Source organism: Falco cherrug, chromosome 14 (genome assembly GCF_023634085.1).
Source record: "Falco cherrug isolate bFalChe1 chromosome 14, bFalChe1.pri, whole genome shotgun sequence".
In the NCBI taxonomy this organism is placed as follows: Eukaryota; Metazoa; Chordata; class Aves; order Falconiformes; family Falconidae; genus Falco; species Falco cherrug.
This window is the reverse complement of record NC_073710.1, coordinates 23,784,883-23,802,388: the sequence shown is the minus strand read 5'-3', so window position 1 is coordinate 23,802,388 and position 17,506 is coordinate 23,784,883. Positions and strand designations below refer to the sequence as shown.

Here is a 17,506-nt window from a genome sequence, read left to right as displayed (position 1 = left end):
TCTGGAACGCAGCATAACACATTTTTGCTTCTCTAATCTCTTCTGTAAGAATAGTACACGCTCTTAACTTGCTTAGTAAATTAGGCTGCTAGCTTGCTAAACAAAGCAATACTACAAATACTGTTCTTTTTTTTCTGGCTTATTAACAGATGTTGATTCTGTCCATCATATGTTGCTACAGAACCGAGTTGCTATTGATTTTTATTATTAGCACAGGGACACAAGTGTGAAGACTTTGATAGGATGTGTTACGTGAATCTGAGTGACCACTGTGAATTAATTCACAAAAGTATACAAAACTCAAAAGCCTTAAAACAAAGATCTGCAGCAGAGCCAGGGGCGGGATGCCTTTGGTCTCTTCTCACGGCTGGGAAACTTTGGGCCCTGACTCAAAAGTATTACAGGATTTATTATAATTATCTTTAACCACCTTATCGATGTTTGCCTTATGTCTCCCATGCTTTTTTCTTCTGTATTCAGTGTTTAGTTGATTGTAACTTAAAGCAGGTCATGGTCACCCAGCTATACACACCCTTTGCCTTGTCACAATTAACAAGCAAAAAAGAGGATAGAGAATGTCTGAAGAGAGAGATAGGAGAGGAAGCTGGAGAATTATTTGACCTAACAAGAGATGAGAGAACAGCTGGGTATTGTGAAGGAGACTAGGAAAGATAAACATGGTTATCTAGTGTCTAATAGGTGTCTGCATGCTTGTAGTGATATATAGCTATGTAACTGCATGAATGATTCCTGCCCTGAGCCTGGTGGAGCATACAGCTGCGGTTTGTGTCCGGGCTCAGAGATGTAAATAGGGGCTTCTCTGTTATGGTAAAAGTGTTTCTCTTTGCATAAAAAAGAGAAGGAATGAAGGGAATGACCCCGAGGTATGTTCAGAGAAGGCATGCGATGTTTCGAACTTTTTGACTGAACCAGTTCTTGTTTGGTGTGCCCTTCCACCTATGTATAATGTTAATCCAAAAGAAGCTGATATTGTTTACACTTTGAATGTCGATAATTGTCTTTCTGTAGATGCTAATGTAGTAGGAGGCTATGATGGGAACGTGTCGCACGGTTCTTCTCTTATCCAGAGTAACAGCAGGGAAAGCATTAAAGAGTTAAATCACCTTGTTTGGTAGGCAGTTAAGCATGTGAGTCAAAATTGCCACTGCTTTTTGTTGTTGGTTCAAGGACATGGCTGTGAGGATTTGGATGGTATGTGCTGCGTTGATTTTAGGCGCCCATTGCAACAACATTTTATCAAAATCTGAGAAAATTTCAGCCTTTTTTGGCATCCATTCACTCCATTGGCAGTATTGTTTGTTTGCTATTACCTTGGTTGCTGTCATGTTTGCAAGGGCCCTGCAGAACATGGCAAACCTGGTACTAGCTGTTCAAAAACAAAAAGGGGAAATTGTAAAATTGTACGGAACAAAGACAGTGGGTTATTTTGACATTGATAATATGTCTTAGTTGGTTTTTTATTTGTTCTATTACTTGTGCCTTGTTTTTGTTCGATTTCAGGGGTTCTTTTTGTGCAACAGGAAGGGGGAGATGTAGGACAAGGCCTCAAGGACAAGAGTCCAAGTACTGATAGCCTGATGAACAGAGACTTGTTAGAACTTGTAGGGCACAAGCCCTGGGAGCAAAGGAACAAGCTAACTGCAGGCCCCTGAGCCGTCACAGTTGAGGAGGCAACCAGACGGACAGAGAAACAAGTAGCCAGATAAGGGAACAGATGGCGCCAATATGTAATCAAGAAAGCCGCGTAGAAAGAAACTCCCTAACCTTGGAATAGAAATTACTGCTATGCAAGATAAACTAGTAAGTTCCTATTGTTCTAACGGCGTGCCTTAAATATCAACCAATCAGTGTTTTTTACGCTTAAGATTTAACCAATCAGTGTGTAATATGTAGAAGGTAGAAACATATATAATTGTGAGAAAATCACTAATAAATGGACACTTGCTTGCATCAAGCGGTGTCCCGTCTCTTCATTCGCCACACCCGGGACCGAGACCCTCGCGGCTCAGGACCGGGACAGGGACAGTTATCCCCGCGGCTCAGACCGGGACTGGGGCCAAGACCCCAGGACCGGGACCCCCGCAGCTGGGGACCGAGACCGGGACCCGGACCCCCGGGACTGGGACCCCCGCGGTTCGGACAGGGACCAGGACCGGGACTGGGACCGGGATTCTCGCAGCTCAGGACTGGGACTTGGACCACTGGGACCCGTGACCCTGGCGGCTGAGGACTGAACCGGGTCCCGGACCCCCGTGGCTCGGGACCGGGACCCCAGGGACACGGACCCTAGCGGTTCAAGACTGGGACCGGCACCCCCGGGACCTTGACCCCCACGGCTAGAGACCGGCACCGGGACCCTCGGGACCAGGACCCCCACAGCTCGGACCGGGACCAGGTCTAAGATCTCCGGGGCCAGGACCCCCGCAGCTTGGGACCAGGACCGGGATCCCTGGGCCAGGACCCCCGCGGCTTGGATCAGGGACCAGGACTGGGACCCCCGCGGCTCGAACGGGGACCAGGACTGGGACGGCCGGAACCGGGACCCCCGCGGCTTGGATCAGGGACCAGGACTGGGACCCCCGCGGCTCGAATGGGGACCAGGACTGGGACGGCCGGAACCGGGACCCCCGCGGCTTGGATCAGGGACCAGGACTGGGACCCCCTGCGGCTCAGGACCCTCTGCATCTCGCAGCGAGACCAAGACCTGGAGCCCTGGGACCGTGACCCCTGCGGCTGACGGCTCGAACCGGGACCGAAACCCCCGTGGCCGGGACCCCTGCGGCTTGTGACCTGGACTGGGACCCCCGGAACCGTGACCCATGCGGCTTGGGACCGGGTCCGGCACCCCCGCGGCTCAGGCTGGTTCCGAAACCAGGACCACCGGGACCACCGCGGCTCGGATCGGGACGGGGACCGGGACAGCCGGGTCTGGCGCCCCCGCGGCTCGGGACCTGGACCGAGATGTCTGGGTCCGGGACCCCCGCGGCTCGGACCGGGACAGGGACCGGGACAGCCAGGACAGGCGCCCCCGTAGCTCAGGTCAGGCCTGAAACCAGGACCGCCGGGACCGGGATGACTGGGATCAGGACCCCCGCGGCTTGGGACAGGGACCGGGACCCCGCGGCTGGGGACCGGGACAGGGACCGGGATCACCGGGACCGGCGCCCCCACGGCTCGGGACGAGGCTCTCTGAGGTCGGGACCAGGACCGGGACCCCCGCAGCTCAGGACTGGAACTGGGACCGGGACACCCATGGCTCGGGATTTGGACACCCGGGACCGGGACCCCCGCGGCTCGGACCAGGACCGCGACCCCCAGGACCGGGACCCCCGCGGCTCGGGACCGGGAGTGGAACAAGGACCCCCGGGCTCGGACCGGGACTCACCGGACTAGGGCTCGAGACCTAGACTGGGACCGGGAACCCTGGGATAGTGACCCTTGCAGCTCGGACCGGGCCGGGAACCACGGGGCTCAGACCGGGACCGGGACCCCCGCGGCTTTGATAAATGAATTGTAAAGGCAAACCAGCTCGTTTTGTCATGACTTGTGGAAATGCATCCGTATCCTGTGCTGACGTGCTGTTTTGTTTTGCTGCAAACCACACAAGTCTGCATCTAGAGAGGACAACCTATCAGTCATCACCAGTGTCCTTACACAGCCTCTTCACAGCCTCACTGCCGGGACTGCAGGCGTGCTCTTGCCTTTTCCAGGCATCCGAGTGATGGGTTTTGCCTCAATATTGCCTCCACAATATTTTATTTTTCCTCAGTATTTTCAGATGACTCCTAATACAGTTTCACATATGAAGCACTTTACTCACTTGCGTAGATCATTCGAAACAAAAAAACCCCACCCACCCACCCACCATGAATAGTGTATCTACATATTTTGCCACAATGCAGGTATGGTTTTTAATCATAATTTCTAATTCAGTACCAGAGTTAGTTTAAATAATTTAATTCTTCTTCTAAACGCTTTACCAAAACACGTAACAAATTCTCCCTCTATGAATGCTCTGCCAGCGCATGCTATAAGCTTGGCAACTTGATCGCTTGCTCAAAGTGATGATATATTGAGCTGCTTTTGCTTCACAAAAGTATTTTGCTGAGTTGTCAACCCATGTTTCAGTCTTAATATTTTAACTTTTCTCACTTGTCCGACCAAAGAATCATATTTATCTTTATGTTGAGTTTCGTAGTGTTGACGCAAATTGTATTCCTTGAACGCAGACACTGAATTCTGGCATATCAGACAAACAGCTCGCTCTTTGTACTCCCTGAAAAAATAATCAGAAGTCCACTTTTCTTGGAACACCCCGCACTCGGAGTCCATTTTTCTTTTTTTTTGACATGCTGGTGCGCGCGCTTCCCACTGGTGCTGGCTTGCTCGTCCTGCCCGGGAGCTGGAGGGAGGGAGAGACGGGGGAGCCGCCCCCCTCCTCAGCCCGGCCGCGCAGTCCGGACAGGGTGGCCAGAAGGGACTGAAGGGACTTTGCCGCGCCGGGGCTCTGGCGACTCGCCCGAGTTGGCTGGGCCTCGCAGTGCAGAGGCTGCCGGCTGAGCTTGCCCGGCAGAGGAGATGCCCGCGCCTCTCGCCCGCTGCGCACGGCAGAGGAGGAGGAGGGGGAGGAGGAGGAGGAGGGGGAAAGGAAAAAGCTCCTTTCTTGAAAGTGGAATGGCAGAAGGTGCCATCGTGTTTTAACATATGTGGACAAAATTATTCTTTAGAGAGCCTCAGTTTACTTTTAAGTAAAGAACTTACTCAAGAACCCAAAGCCAGAGTATGCGGTGCATTTGTAGTTTATCAGTTGAGTTTTTACTCCCAGATTCGTTTGGAGCACAAGGCTAAAGTGCATCTGATACCATCAGTACATGCCATTTAGCCCACAGCAATCATCCAGAAAGCATCAAGTAACCTCTCTGTTATTTTCTGGCCGTAAAAGTGCTCATCCACAACGCAAAGCCAAACAGCTTAGCCTGAAACAAGAAAAAGCTGAGAGAGGGTTTACACAGCTGTCACCTAAAGGTTCCCAGCTGAGAGGCACGTCTACAGGTGCTTTCGTTTCTCAAGTCTCAACTAAACTCCTGGCTCACTCTGGCGTGATCTGAAGAGCCCGAGACTGAGCGCTCAGCCATGGTGCTGGAGCAACGCCCGCTGGTTTCCCGCTGCTGCCCCGACAGCCACTGCAGCATGAACAAGGCAAGGTGATGCTGAGCGTCTGTGAGGAGCTCTCTCGCTAACATAGTCCCAAGGTCTTCTCAAGGTGGCTGTGCAGACAGAGTAATAACGAGGAGCGGCTGGCATACAGTGCCCGTCTGCCTCTGCAGTCAGCTGAATAGTTAATTGCATCCTTGGCGTTGTTTTACACAATTCACTGTTGTGCCTGGAGGCTCCTGCATCTCTGCTGTACATCTCCACTGAGGACCCAGAGATGGAGACCTGAACTTCTGCTTTGCCTAACAGCTAAATTACACTTTGTATAGAAAACTGATCACGTGGTACCTTTGGTGGCAAGTTGTATAGATCTGTGACCCAATGAATTCAGAGTTGCTCTCCCAAAGCTCTGAAGTCTACCAGCCTTACGGTTACAGAGTCCCTACAGGGATGCACACACTCCAGCTGGGTTCTGCGCTCTCTCCTGAACTATGAGCAAGGAGGAGGAGGAACTGAGCGTAGGGCTTCTCATCTCTTCCCCTTTCATGCAGCACAAGGCACTCCAGAAGCAGCCACGGCCTCACCGAGCCTCCTGGCCAAAAGACTTCGATCTTGAGGGCAAAGGCTGAAGAGTGCATGAAAGTGAGAGAGACACAGGGGCAAGCACTTGTCCCACCTTGCAACATCACTTGTTGGCATCCTCTCATCTGATCCCAGGCTGCAAAGGGTCGCAGCTCCACTTGTGAATTACTGGGTACCCTTACAGCGGTATTATCAAGTAAGGAACAACGTTAGAGTAGCAAAAAGACACGGCTCTGCCCTCGGCTGGGGAGGCACACTGGGACAGCCTCCAGCGCCAGACCATTTTTAGCAAAAGCAATCACAAATACAGTTAACTTCTTAGCTGACTTGTCTACAAAGAGGGAAAGGCTCCATACGATAAGCAGCACCCATTATTACTCTGCTGCAGAATTTAGTTCTTCCAGAAGTAATACACTCTGTTTTGCCAGCATCTAACAGCAAACCATGTAACACAAAGATGCAGAGTTAAGGTACCTGTAAATGCACTGGTTTTGTTTCCCGGCTTTTGTGCTTCCCAGGGCTGTCCTTTGTTGTGCAGCTCTGATATTTTCCAATTTTTTTATATTTGGATATAGTAATTGCTAACACAGAGTCTAAGGCTAGCAATCATAACATCTATTTACAACACGCACACTGGCTGTGTGCACCTATTCCACCAGCCTCCCGTTTGCTTCAAACATGTCAGTCTCCCTGAGGACACGTTCAATGAGAAACCACCCCCCACCCTGCAAAGCCCTGCTTTACTTGCTGCCGAGCCTCCTGCATCCCCCTGGGCAGATTACTTTTGGAAGGCTGACCAGGGAATATTTACCAGCTATGGAATCAACAAAGTTCAGCCACATGCCAACATTTCATGCTGTTACCTAAACGGTGTCAGAACTCTCAGAACTCCATCAAAACAGAACTGGTTTGCACTTTGGTATTAAAAGTTATGTCCAGGCCTGAACACCTCGTTGAGGGCTGGGCCACACAGCAGGCTCCTCTGGGCAAAGAGTTCTTTTCTAAGCAGCCATTACGCAAGTACCAATCTGTGAAAAAAATCTGAAACTCAAAGAGAGAGAACCTTGATTTGACATAGTGCTCTTGCTGCATGTTCCATAGAAGGGAAGTCACCCACATCTTTAGATCTAACGGAAAGTAGGAAAGAAGCACCAAGTGCAAGGTTCTGCATGTGGGCTGGGGCAACACCAAGCACAAGCACAGGCTGGGCAGAGAACGGATGGAGAGCAGCCCTGAGGAGAAGGACTGTGGGGTGTTGGTGGATGAGAAGCTCAACTTGGCCCAGAAACGTGTGCTTGCAGCCCGGGAAGCCCAGGGCCGGGGCGGGTGGAAACTGGGCTGTAAATCCTGGGCCAGAGTTATTTCCTGCAGCTTAAGAAAACTGCGTGGGTCTGGTGATGTCTGGTCGCTGTTTTTAAACCCACACCCCCCCCAGTCGGTATTTCTAATAACAAAGGGTTAAAAGCCAGCAGGCAGTCCCCGCGGTGGCGCGCAGGCAGCAGGCAGGCAGGTGCCAGCGGAGCCCAGAGCCCCCAGCAGCATCAAGGGCAGCACCCACCACCGCAGGCAGCGCGGCCGAGCAGAGCGGAGTGTCCGCAGCAGCGCCCCCGCGCACCGTCCCCCCGCGGGGCGCCCCCCCTCGCTGCCGCAGCCGCCCCGCAGGAACTGGGACGGGGTGCAAAGGAAGAGCGGCCGCCGGCCTGGGAACTGCTCCGCCGGGCAGCGGCCGCTGGGTGATACACGTGTCAGCGAGAACCGCTGGAACAGGAAGCAGCTGTTTCTTCCAGCTGTGACACACTCACCCCTGGTCATCGAGAACACGGAGAGAACACCGATGCGACACCCGTTGCCGTGCCAAAGCTCCATTTCTTGCAACATCGCTACACGTCTGACAAGGGAAGCCAGCTGGCAGCTGCTGCGCATCTGTCACCGCCAGAAAGCACCCCCGCTTCCAAGGGGCGTCCACCAGCAGACGGAGATCTAGGAAGAAAAGGGAACGCTGAGTACACAGCAGGGCTCGGGTATGTTTCCCTCGGCAGCGTACAGAGCAACCGCATTTCTGTCGGGCACTACAAAATACGCTTCCAACGGCAGACTAGAACCTGATCACCTGAGGCCGACCCTGCCTGGGCAGGGGTACAACAGGGCACACACGGGAAACCACATCCCACCCTGCTCCCGGTAACAAGACTATCGGTAAAAACACCTTTATTACAGAAGGTGCTACTTATTTAAAATACCTTATTACAAAACATCTTATTACAAAAGTTATTTTTAAAAAAGTAGTATCTTGTTACAAACCACCTTATTACAGAAGTTACTACTGGTTAAGAAAGATCTTATTACAGAAGCTGTAAGGAAAGGTTTCGCCTCAGTTCATCTTACTGCCCGGTGCTCCCTTAGCACATCCCGGCCACAGCTGGGAGCTACACAAGCCGAGGCGGTCCTGACAGCTTCTCTGCTCCCTTCTCGTGCGTTTTGCTCAGGGCTGGCTCGTATGAACACGCATGAAGCCATTACATGGATGGTTTAGGTGCTCTTCCACATGGATCTCCTGAACACCACAAGTAGAGGATGTGCCCCCTTTATCCTTCAAACAGTATTTTAACATGAACACAAATGTATAGCTATTAAAAACTTAAGATCTGCTATCAACATAAGTACAATCTTCCTCTAAAAGTTTAAAAAATATTTTCAAGACATAATTAGAACAGAGTACTAGAATAATAAATAACTTATCATTACAGATACCATTAGCATCAAAAGGAAATTATTAAACCAGAAGAATTCCCCAGGAACGTAAAAGATCAGCAGCTGTGACATACATACACTTGCTGGTGAAACAGAGAGCTGGTTCAGGAAGGAAGAAGGTTTCCTGGTTAATCACTTAGAAAATTAGCTCATCTTTCCTTTAGCTGCTCTCCTGAAATCTCAGACCCATTCAGACCCAGAATCTTGCGACTTTCCAATGCTTTTGTTTCATACACGATCCCCAGTAAAGGGCCACGGTACGACTGCAAGCAAAGACAGCGAGAGCACCAACCACCACCTATGCCGAGCATACTGTAGCTCCCAACAACGTTAAATAGATAAATAAATAAGTGAAACAGATTCCTAACAGAGCACTAAAACCCATCTGCTTCCCAGTAAGGATGTCTCAAGAAAGTGTTTAAGGGTTCCTGTAAAGTTCAGACTTTCCAAATCTAAAGAATACAAACAGCTAAGGAATTACTTCATATTAATTACTCTGACCACTCGGTGCTTTATAACTTGACAGGTAGAAAATGTAATGAAAGAGGCCTACTAAACAATACCCTACCAAGTTAAAAAGAAAGCAAAAAATAGAGTGGTGTGGGGCTGGTTTTTTTGCTGTTTTTTTGTTGTTTTGTTTGGGGCTTTTTTGTGTGTGGTCTTTGGTGTTTTGTTGGGGTTTGTTTTTTTTTTTTTTTAAACACAGCTGAAATGATCCAAAGTGGCTGTTGTGGGCAAAGCTCCACGGCTGCTGGAGTCTGACAGGGGAATCCAGCTGGCAGCTGCTGCACATTTGTCACCCACTTCTCACTCTCTTATTTCATCCTCCAGAAAGCACCCCCGCTTCCGAGGTACATCCACCGGTAGACGGAGATCTAGGAAGAAAAGGGAATACCGAGTACGTATCAGTGCTTGGATATGTTTCCCTTGGCAGCATACAGAGCAATTGCATTTCTATCAGGTACTATAAAATATGCTTTCAATGTCAGACTATAACCTGATCACCTGAGGCCTACTGTTTAAAGAAACAGGAATTCTTCCAATTTTTCAAAAATTTAAATATAAAACCCCAAAGCAGATTATAAGAAAAGTGCTCCCATTCTTCAGTATGTATTATTTAGAAATGCCTTTGCCACCATGGATACCAAAAGCCAAACATTAATTACTATAAGCCCCTGGCAGTATCTACAGAAAGGCCTGACCTGCTTGTGCCATATCCCTTTGTTTACCCAGAAAAGGCACAACTGCCTCAAAGCACACCACAGCCAGCGCCAGGATCCCAGAAAAAAAACTCGTGGCGTCACAGAGAGGACAGACAAGAGGCTCCTTTTTTGACAGTTACCTCGATCCACAGCAACACAGAGATACTTCCCACGTATGGCCAGATCTTGCAGGTCAAGAAAGTGAACAAGTACCCCGATAAAGTCACAACAGCGCTACCACTGCAAACATCACCCACAAGAAATTTAACCTCTAAACAAACACATTCACATCTTCCAGCCTCTGTTCGTTCTCTGTACTACAAAGTTCCTGCCCAATAGGCACCACTTTTGCACTTTCTGACACCTGTCTCCTGCCAAAGCAGACTCTGTTGGGAACACATCTTGAAAACGCATAGGGATGGAGAAATGAGGGGGCTTGTAACAATGCACCTCTAAATTATGGCAAGTTAAGACACAGGGTATGACACCCACTCATCCCAAAGAGCAGACTGCCAGGACAGGCAATTTGAAATGCCTTCAATGAATATATAATGACGTCAAGGTAATGGCAACTGAGCTGGAGCAAGCAGCTGCCGCTCGGACTCCCGAGAGCAACTTTGCTTTGGGCTTCACACAGATGTTCAAGAGCTCAGGGCCAGGCCTGTCCCCACATTAACTCTTAACACCTTTGTAGGAAGAGATCTCACTGTGACCGGATAGGAAAACTAAATGAACATTAACAGTATTTTTGGCTGGAAGGTGCAGGAAACAGTTCAAGGGAACAGATGACAGCATGGGAGACCTTGCCTGAATGAAGATTTGCCCTTAGCAATTGCACCTAGAAATCTATTTACCTTGGAGGGAATGAGAGAGAACACACAGTGACACAACTGCAGCGGCATGGGAGTGGGTGGTAAATGTCTAGGGCACCTTGCAGCATAAAAAAGAAAAAAAGTCAGAGAAAGTCATCAGATTATTTGCAGGACTAGACGACTCACAGAAAATATATGGTCAGCCATCGAGAAAGAAAGATTTTTTGCTTAATGTCTCAGCATCAGCTTAAATGCTTCAATCCACAAGTAACAAATGCCCCCTGCTCCATTCTGAGATGCCTATTTCCAGAAAGACGGGCTGCAAACAAAAATTCCTCCCATCAGAATCTGGTCCTTCTCCCGTGCTCTTTGAGAAGAGGAAGCACAAGCCACAGATATTAGGTCCAGTACAGCTGTGCTCACGAGCTGAGTGTGCCTGTGGAGCACAATGCAGAGGAGATGGGGAAGGAGACTCAAAGTATTTACAGAGTTCCTCTTAATCCTTTGTGAAGTCCAAAAGGACTCCTGTTGCAAGTGTGTATGCTGCCAACAAAAGCAGACAGATTTATTTCAAAACTCCCATTTTAACAGACAAGCTCAGCTAGAAAGTAGTGGGAAAAGCAGATGCATCATCAGCACCTTCAAATCTATGTCCTAAGAGCGAGCTTGGGGCTGAAAAAAAGCAGTCCCTGAAAGGTGACCTATTCCTTGCACCTCCGTGTGATAAACACGGCAGGAGCTAGAGCACCATACCCATCGCCTCTCAAGAAAAAGAGTGGGAAGGGAACAGATGACACAGCCCGTAATCATTTGCAATGATGTATCTTAGCGCCGAGTTAAGTTCTGCACCCTTTGTAGCAGACTCTGGCTCCCGGGAGGACTCAGAAGTAGTTGAAGAGGAGGGTTCTTCACCCGCTGTGTAGTTAATCTGCATTAATGACATTAACTTACAAAACCCACAGTGGATGCTAAATGTTTGCACAGCTTCAAAAAGGGACTCTAAAAATCAACTGAAGGTTACTGAGGCCTTTTCTGCTTAATGGTACAGAAATGCCGAAGACACTGTTGGAGACAGGACAATGAACTAGAGACACCTTTCATCTAGATTCTGCTGGGCAGAATGTTCTTAAAACTGGTAAACTAGAATTTAGCTGAGAAGGCTGGTTAAATACATTGGTTTTCCATTTGAAGGAAGCAGATAACCCATCTCGGTGATTTATGGTGCTGCAGAGATGGGCTGGCAGCTATGGAGGGAAACCCTGGGGACGGTGTTTTAGGGAAAGGACGCTCGTCTTTTCTTGCTACAGAACAGCTGTGAAATGCAAAGAAGTCCAGTCCACTCTTTGGAGGGAAGCAATGCCTTCTCCACAAAGGCGGGTTTGATTCTTGGTGCGTTTTTACAGATTAACAGCTCGGGTTGGGCTCAGAGCTGCTCCCAGTCACTGAAATGTACCACATTATATTGGCTCTCGCTGTGTGGTATCTAGAACTTGGTGTCACCACGTAACAAAGAAAAGTGATGTTAAAGAAAAGTGACATTAACATAGAAAAAAACAGCCTACTGAAATAGATGGAAGAAGAGCCTTTTTCACAGCAGGGTGCATGTATCAAACTGCAGGCTCAGAAAACTTGCAAAGGAGTGCCCAAAGGAAAACAGGAAAACAGAGAGGACTCCATCACACTCAGAGGGCAAGTTGCCAAGAAACACCTGGAAATCATCGTGATGCATTTTAGCACAGAGAGATTAAAAAAGAAGTTGTTTCCAGAGTCTCACAGAGGACAGGAGGTGCTGACAAAGGTGTAGTCAGAGCAGCAGAAGTCAGGTTGCACTTGAGCCTGCCTGCTTCAGGCTTACAGCTGACATGCAGCCGACAGGCTATGCCAGCTTGGAGGCTTCTATCATGCACCCAACTGACTTTGGGCTAGCTTGAGCCTGATCACGTTGGGCTCAGGTGTGCTGTCTATCTCTACCCTTAACACGCACACCAAGCCCCAAAGGTACAACAGTGGAAATGCAGACCTGGATGACCGTCACATTTCCCAGAGAGCAGACTATGCCAATCGTTGCTAATTAGCGTTAGCACAACAGTGTTTCATCCCTGTGGAACAATCCCATGGGAATGCTTTCCAACATGTTCCTGTACATAACTTTACAACTGGCACGTTAAGCAAATGTTTTGCTTCAGATATGAAAGCTGAGAAGTTTGCTAGTTATCTGTGATACCAGGAAGTAATTGAACAAGAACTCTCGATTATGTGTTTTAAACAAAAGCTTGTCTTTTTTCAAGGTGGCATCCCACCTTTTTTCTCAGCTTCCTGACAGAAAGACTTTATTCCTTACTTAAATGTTTGAAACTGATGGGCATTATGAGCTGAACTATTAACCAGCATCATGATCTGGAATCTAGAAACCACCCTTTGAAGTGAGCAACAGCTCTTCAAACCCCACCATCGGCTCTTTGATGAACAGCTGTGAGGGAAACAGCTTCTTAGAGACTTGCAGGCTGAACCAAATTCCCCTCTAGAATGGATCCCAAGTACTTTTTGTGTCCTCTTATGTCTCTCTAATCTGTGGACATTTCGGTTTTCCCTTCAGTTACTAGATTTGTGAAGTTTTTAGCCTCAGATACTCTGCGGCTTGTTTTTCTCATGTGCTTCAGGACACTACCAGACTGGTACAATGTGTTCAGTGATCTGAGACAAAGAGTTCAGACTTCTACACTAGCTTCATCAGTTTGGTGGGTTTTGCCCCTGGAACTTCCATAGTTACCTCATTACTCAGTGTTTCCTTCACAGCACTGTCGCCCTCCAGCGAACACGTCTATGGACTTAATCTCAGTATTGTGACATCCAGGTTTCTGGCACAACTCCCAGAACTTCAAGTTTTATTTACTTACATAATTTATACCCTTGCCCACATCAGAGTAATTAGCATAAGTGTCTCTATTGAAGTGTGTTGGTAAGTACACTAAGAGGTTGTACAAGTTTAGTATTTTAACGGAAGGAACAATGAAGTACTCACACGGCAGACAACAAGTAAATTCTTCTACTCTCCCCTTTCTGTAATAGTTAGTTTCAGAGTAGCTGTCACCGTAATCTCTGAGAAAACGTAGAATCTTTCTTACCGAGAGAGTTGCCTGTGTCTGAACTGCGTCTTTTCCGGGAGAAAGATTTTACAGATGAATCTGTCTGTTCTACAGATTCGTTCACAGGCTCAGCTCCTGAAGTGAATTGTCTCTCTTCTGTCTCCGATGTCCTGGATTCACTTTTAACACTAGTATTCTCCTTAAAAAAACACAACACAACACCAAAAGAAATAAAACCAAAGATCACTCAATGTTATCTTATAATAAAACTAATATAAAACCAATAAAACAAAATAAAAGCTATTCTTCTCCACTCCAAAAGGGCATCTAACAGGTGGTGAACACTGCCTAGACAGTTGACATAGTAAGTGTTTTTAACTCAGAAGTAAGGTTGCTAAATTGAAACAACCTCTTACAAAACATCATATTAAGCAAAATATGAGATCAGAAAACTAGAATACACAAAGTTAGGGTACATGTCCCCACAGTCTGAACTTTTCCCTCAGTTATTAAAATAGCTAGAAGAAATAAGCTAGAAGAAATACAGGTGCACTCATTCTTACCAGCACGTGTAATAATAACGACAGATGTAGCTCAAACAACTTGACAGAGCTGTGTGATGCAGAACCACACGTGAACCACACATTTCTGGTTGGGAATCTCACCCCACCCCACACAGTCGTTAAGACATTAAGTTATAATGTGTTGCTTGCTTTTTAGAGCCCTCTGCTGCTGCTCTACATGTATTTTGCAGGCAACCATTTGGCAAACTGGTACATTTCCATGATCATGTGGCAAAAACCTGTAGCTTAAAAAAAAAAAAAAAAAAAGACCCGGACAACCAAGTTCTGTTTCATTTTCACTGAGGCAGTACAGGCCCAAAGTTAAGCACCTGGAATCTACCTTTAGACAGAAAAATTTTCACAGTATCACCTGTTCTAGAATAGTCATCTCTTCTGCAAATATCTTATGCATCAATAACCTAAAGATGAATGACTGCTCAGAGCCTGCAATGTTTCCTTCTATTAAGGGGAAAAAAAGCTTTTGAAAACCATTATGTGTGAGTTTACAGAAGACAAGAGGTCACACTTGGTAATAAGATAGTCTTTCCAAAAATCATGCTCACCACCTTGAGTCTGTCATTACTCAATGTTGAGTATATAACAGGCTATGTGTATACGTATCAATAGAAACACACATACATTGCTTGACAAAGTTGTATAATAACATTCAAAAAGGCCTGTGCAAATACAGTAATGGAGTACTCCAGGGAGAACTAGTTCCCTCCCACACACCTCCTGCACTTGCTGGATACCCATTTGACTCGGTTTTTCCTCTTTGAAATGTGCTGTCTGGATGTATTGCTTTAGTACTGTTAACAAGGCCACGTGAAAAACACGTGGCTAGCAGTGCCTTTTGTCTGATGTCTGAACCACAACTCCTTCCCAGGCACAAAAACAAAGAAGGCAGGCAGGCTGTAGGTCACTACCTTCACCAGCTAGAATCCAAGTCTCACGAGTGATGATGACTTCTCTATTCCTGGTGACATTTCCATAATAGCAAGTTCTAGAAAAATCAGTGAGCAGCCTTCATCAAGTAGTGAGAGAAGGGAAGATTTCTCAGGTAAGCATTCTAAACCAGATATTCCACTGGACAACTGCTCTAGAAACAATTCTGCAAACTTCATTATTTAAAAAGAAGAGACTAATGAAAAGCAATACCAGGCAGGGGATGTAGAAACCAAATTGCAGTGTTTGATAAAGAAAAAACAAGTAACATGCATATGGGGATCACCATTATTAAGAAACCGTTACTAGCCTACGTGGTGAAAGTAGTCTAGACACTCTAACTGGCAGTTCTGCAAAGGACCTGGGGATGCTGCAGTGCCCAGTAAGGCTAACGACACCTTGGGCTACACCGGGACGAGCGTGGCCAGCAAACTGAGGAAATTTCATTCCCCCTCACTGGTGAACCTGTACTTCCAACGCTGTGTCCAATTTTAACCCTTACAGCTGCGTGTGTGGAAACTGAAGAGCAGTCATACTGCACAGCACCCCTTTCAGATTTCTTTTTATCACTGTGTTTATAGAATCTTACACACCAACTCTTCAGTAATCTAATGTAATAGGTAATAATACCATTTTCATCCTAACAGCATCAGCCTAGCCCACACAAGTCTGGTTCCCAAGCTATCCCTTTTTTTTATTGTTCGGTCTTTTAAGCGAACATGTTTCTGACCATGGATTCACCGCACCTGTGGACAGACCCTCCACTCAGGTCTGATACTTCTGCAACTTCAGAGTCCAAAACATTGTTTGGCAGAGAATCAAGCAAAGCTACCAAAGCTGACAGACGTGAAAGTTTTGCCTTTTCACTTCAGTTACTGAAAAACGCCAAAACTGCTGCATCTCACTACTTACACGACTTACGAGACACTGACTGGACTATACCTATACCCAGCTGGAACCATGATGGGAAGCTGAGGTACTAAAATTAGCAACTCGCATGAACGGGGTTTGCTGGATTAACCCTCCCCAAAGAAAGCAAGCGTTTCAGCCTTCACATAGGTATGCTGCCAAGGAGACTGAACGAAATCGGAGGCAAATTCCTCTTGATCAAGCATTACAGAAATGTTCTATTTCCACTTTAAGAAGAAAATAAAACATTTCTTAGGAGTAGGAGTGGAATAAGAGGTGCCCATTGAAGGCCAAAGCCTCTAAAAGTCTAGGACAGAAATTCACTGAGGCTGAGAGGACAACGCTGGATCTGAACTGTTGAATGTACTAACTCTTTTCATGTAAAGAGCTGCTCTTTAATTTGCTGTCTTTTAGGAAATCGGGAAAGCAGAATAAAGCAGGTTTCTACTAAACTGTTACTTCTACGAGGAAGACAGTTCAAGGCTCAGTGCTGGTCACAAGAGTAATTAAATGCTGGGAAATACTGTGAACGAAACAGAAAACAAAACAGTACCAGCTTGGTCAAAAGGTCCCGTATGCTAAAACCGACGGTTTCAAGGGCTGACTTCAGTCCACAGAGCAGAAACCCAAGATGAAGTACACAGTATCATCGCAAGTCTTCCGGCTGAAAGTAGCTGGAATGTGTAAGCAGGAATGCCCTGCTCTGTTTGCGCTCCTTGTTCTTGCTCTTCCCTACACATCAGGTTACAGCTGTTGTTTTGAGACTTGACGCTGGGCAAGACAAACCTTTGATCTGACCCAGCAGAGCTGTTCTGATGCTCTTGTATGAACAGTGGAGGAAATTGCTCCCCCTCTGCTTGTGTAGAGAGGAATAGAGCGGTCTTCTGTGCACGCCCACTATTCTGTCATAAGCTTGCTCTAAAACACATGGTACCAACAGCCACTGAAAGCCTGAGTGCTTCCAGATTCAGGGATGAGGAAGAAAACTGTGCTGGAGCCTGATGTGAGGAGTACAGGCACCGAAGCCTCCTCTGGAGAGTTCTGCACCTGCCATGACCCCAGGCTCTGGACAAGTAGGGTGTTAAAGTTAACCTTCCCTCTCCCGAGTTTGGGAGGAGGAGACTGGTTGAAGAGGAGTTCTAACAGAAAGAGGGAATCTGTCAAACAAAACGCTGAACAGTCCCTGAATTGCTTTTCAATTGCTCAAAAAATGAGGCCAGTTATTTAACCCGTTACAGTCCAGGACCAACATCAGGATTCTCACAAATATACAAAACCTCCCTCCCAAACAACTACGTGGTTCGTGTGCTTAATTCCCCCAGTTCTTGACAAGGAAGTTCGGGTCACGGACTCCAAAGGCCTTCAACAAGGGACAACCTATCATTCTAAAAATGCAGTTCCAAAATTCTAAAACTGACAACATTTAAAGTGCGGTCAACACTTAATATAATGAGTGGGCACCAATTAAGGAGTGCTGCCAA

At 47.3% G+C, this 17,506-nt stretch overlaps 1 protein-coding gene across 1 annotated transcript in view; it reads right to left on the bottom strand.

Annotated features, from left to right (window-relative positions):
- Positions 1-6,220: 6,220 nt before the first annotated feature.
- The window catches only part of LOC129737385 (heat shock factor protein 5-like), a 35,110-nt gene continuing 23,824 nt past the window's right edge, over positions 6,221-17,506 (bottom strand). Inside the window, exons 7-8 of the mRNA XM_055726954.1 lie at positions 13,648-13,807; positions 6,221-7,737 (exon numbers count right to left, since the gene is read on the bottom strand). Coding sequence (XP_055582929.1) covers positions 7,556-7,737; positions 13,648-13,807 — 342 coding nt within the window. The 3' untranslated portion in view covers positions 6,221-7,555. The remainder of the gene's footprint in view (positions 7,738-13,647; positions 13,808-17,506) is intronic.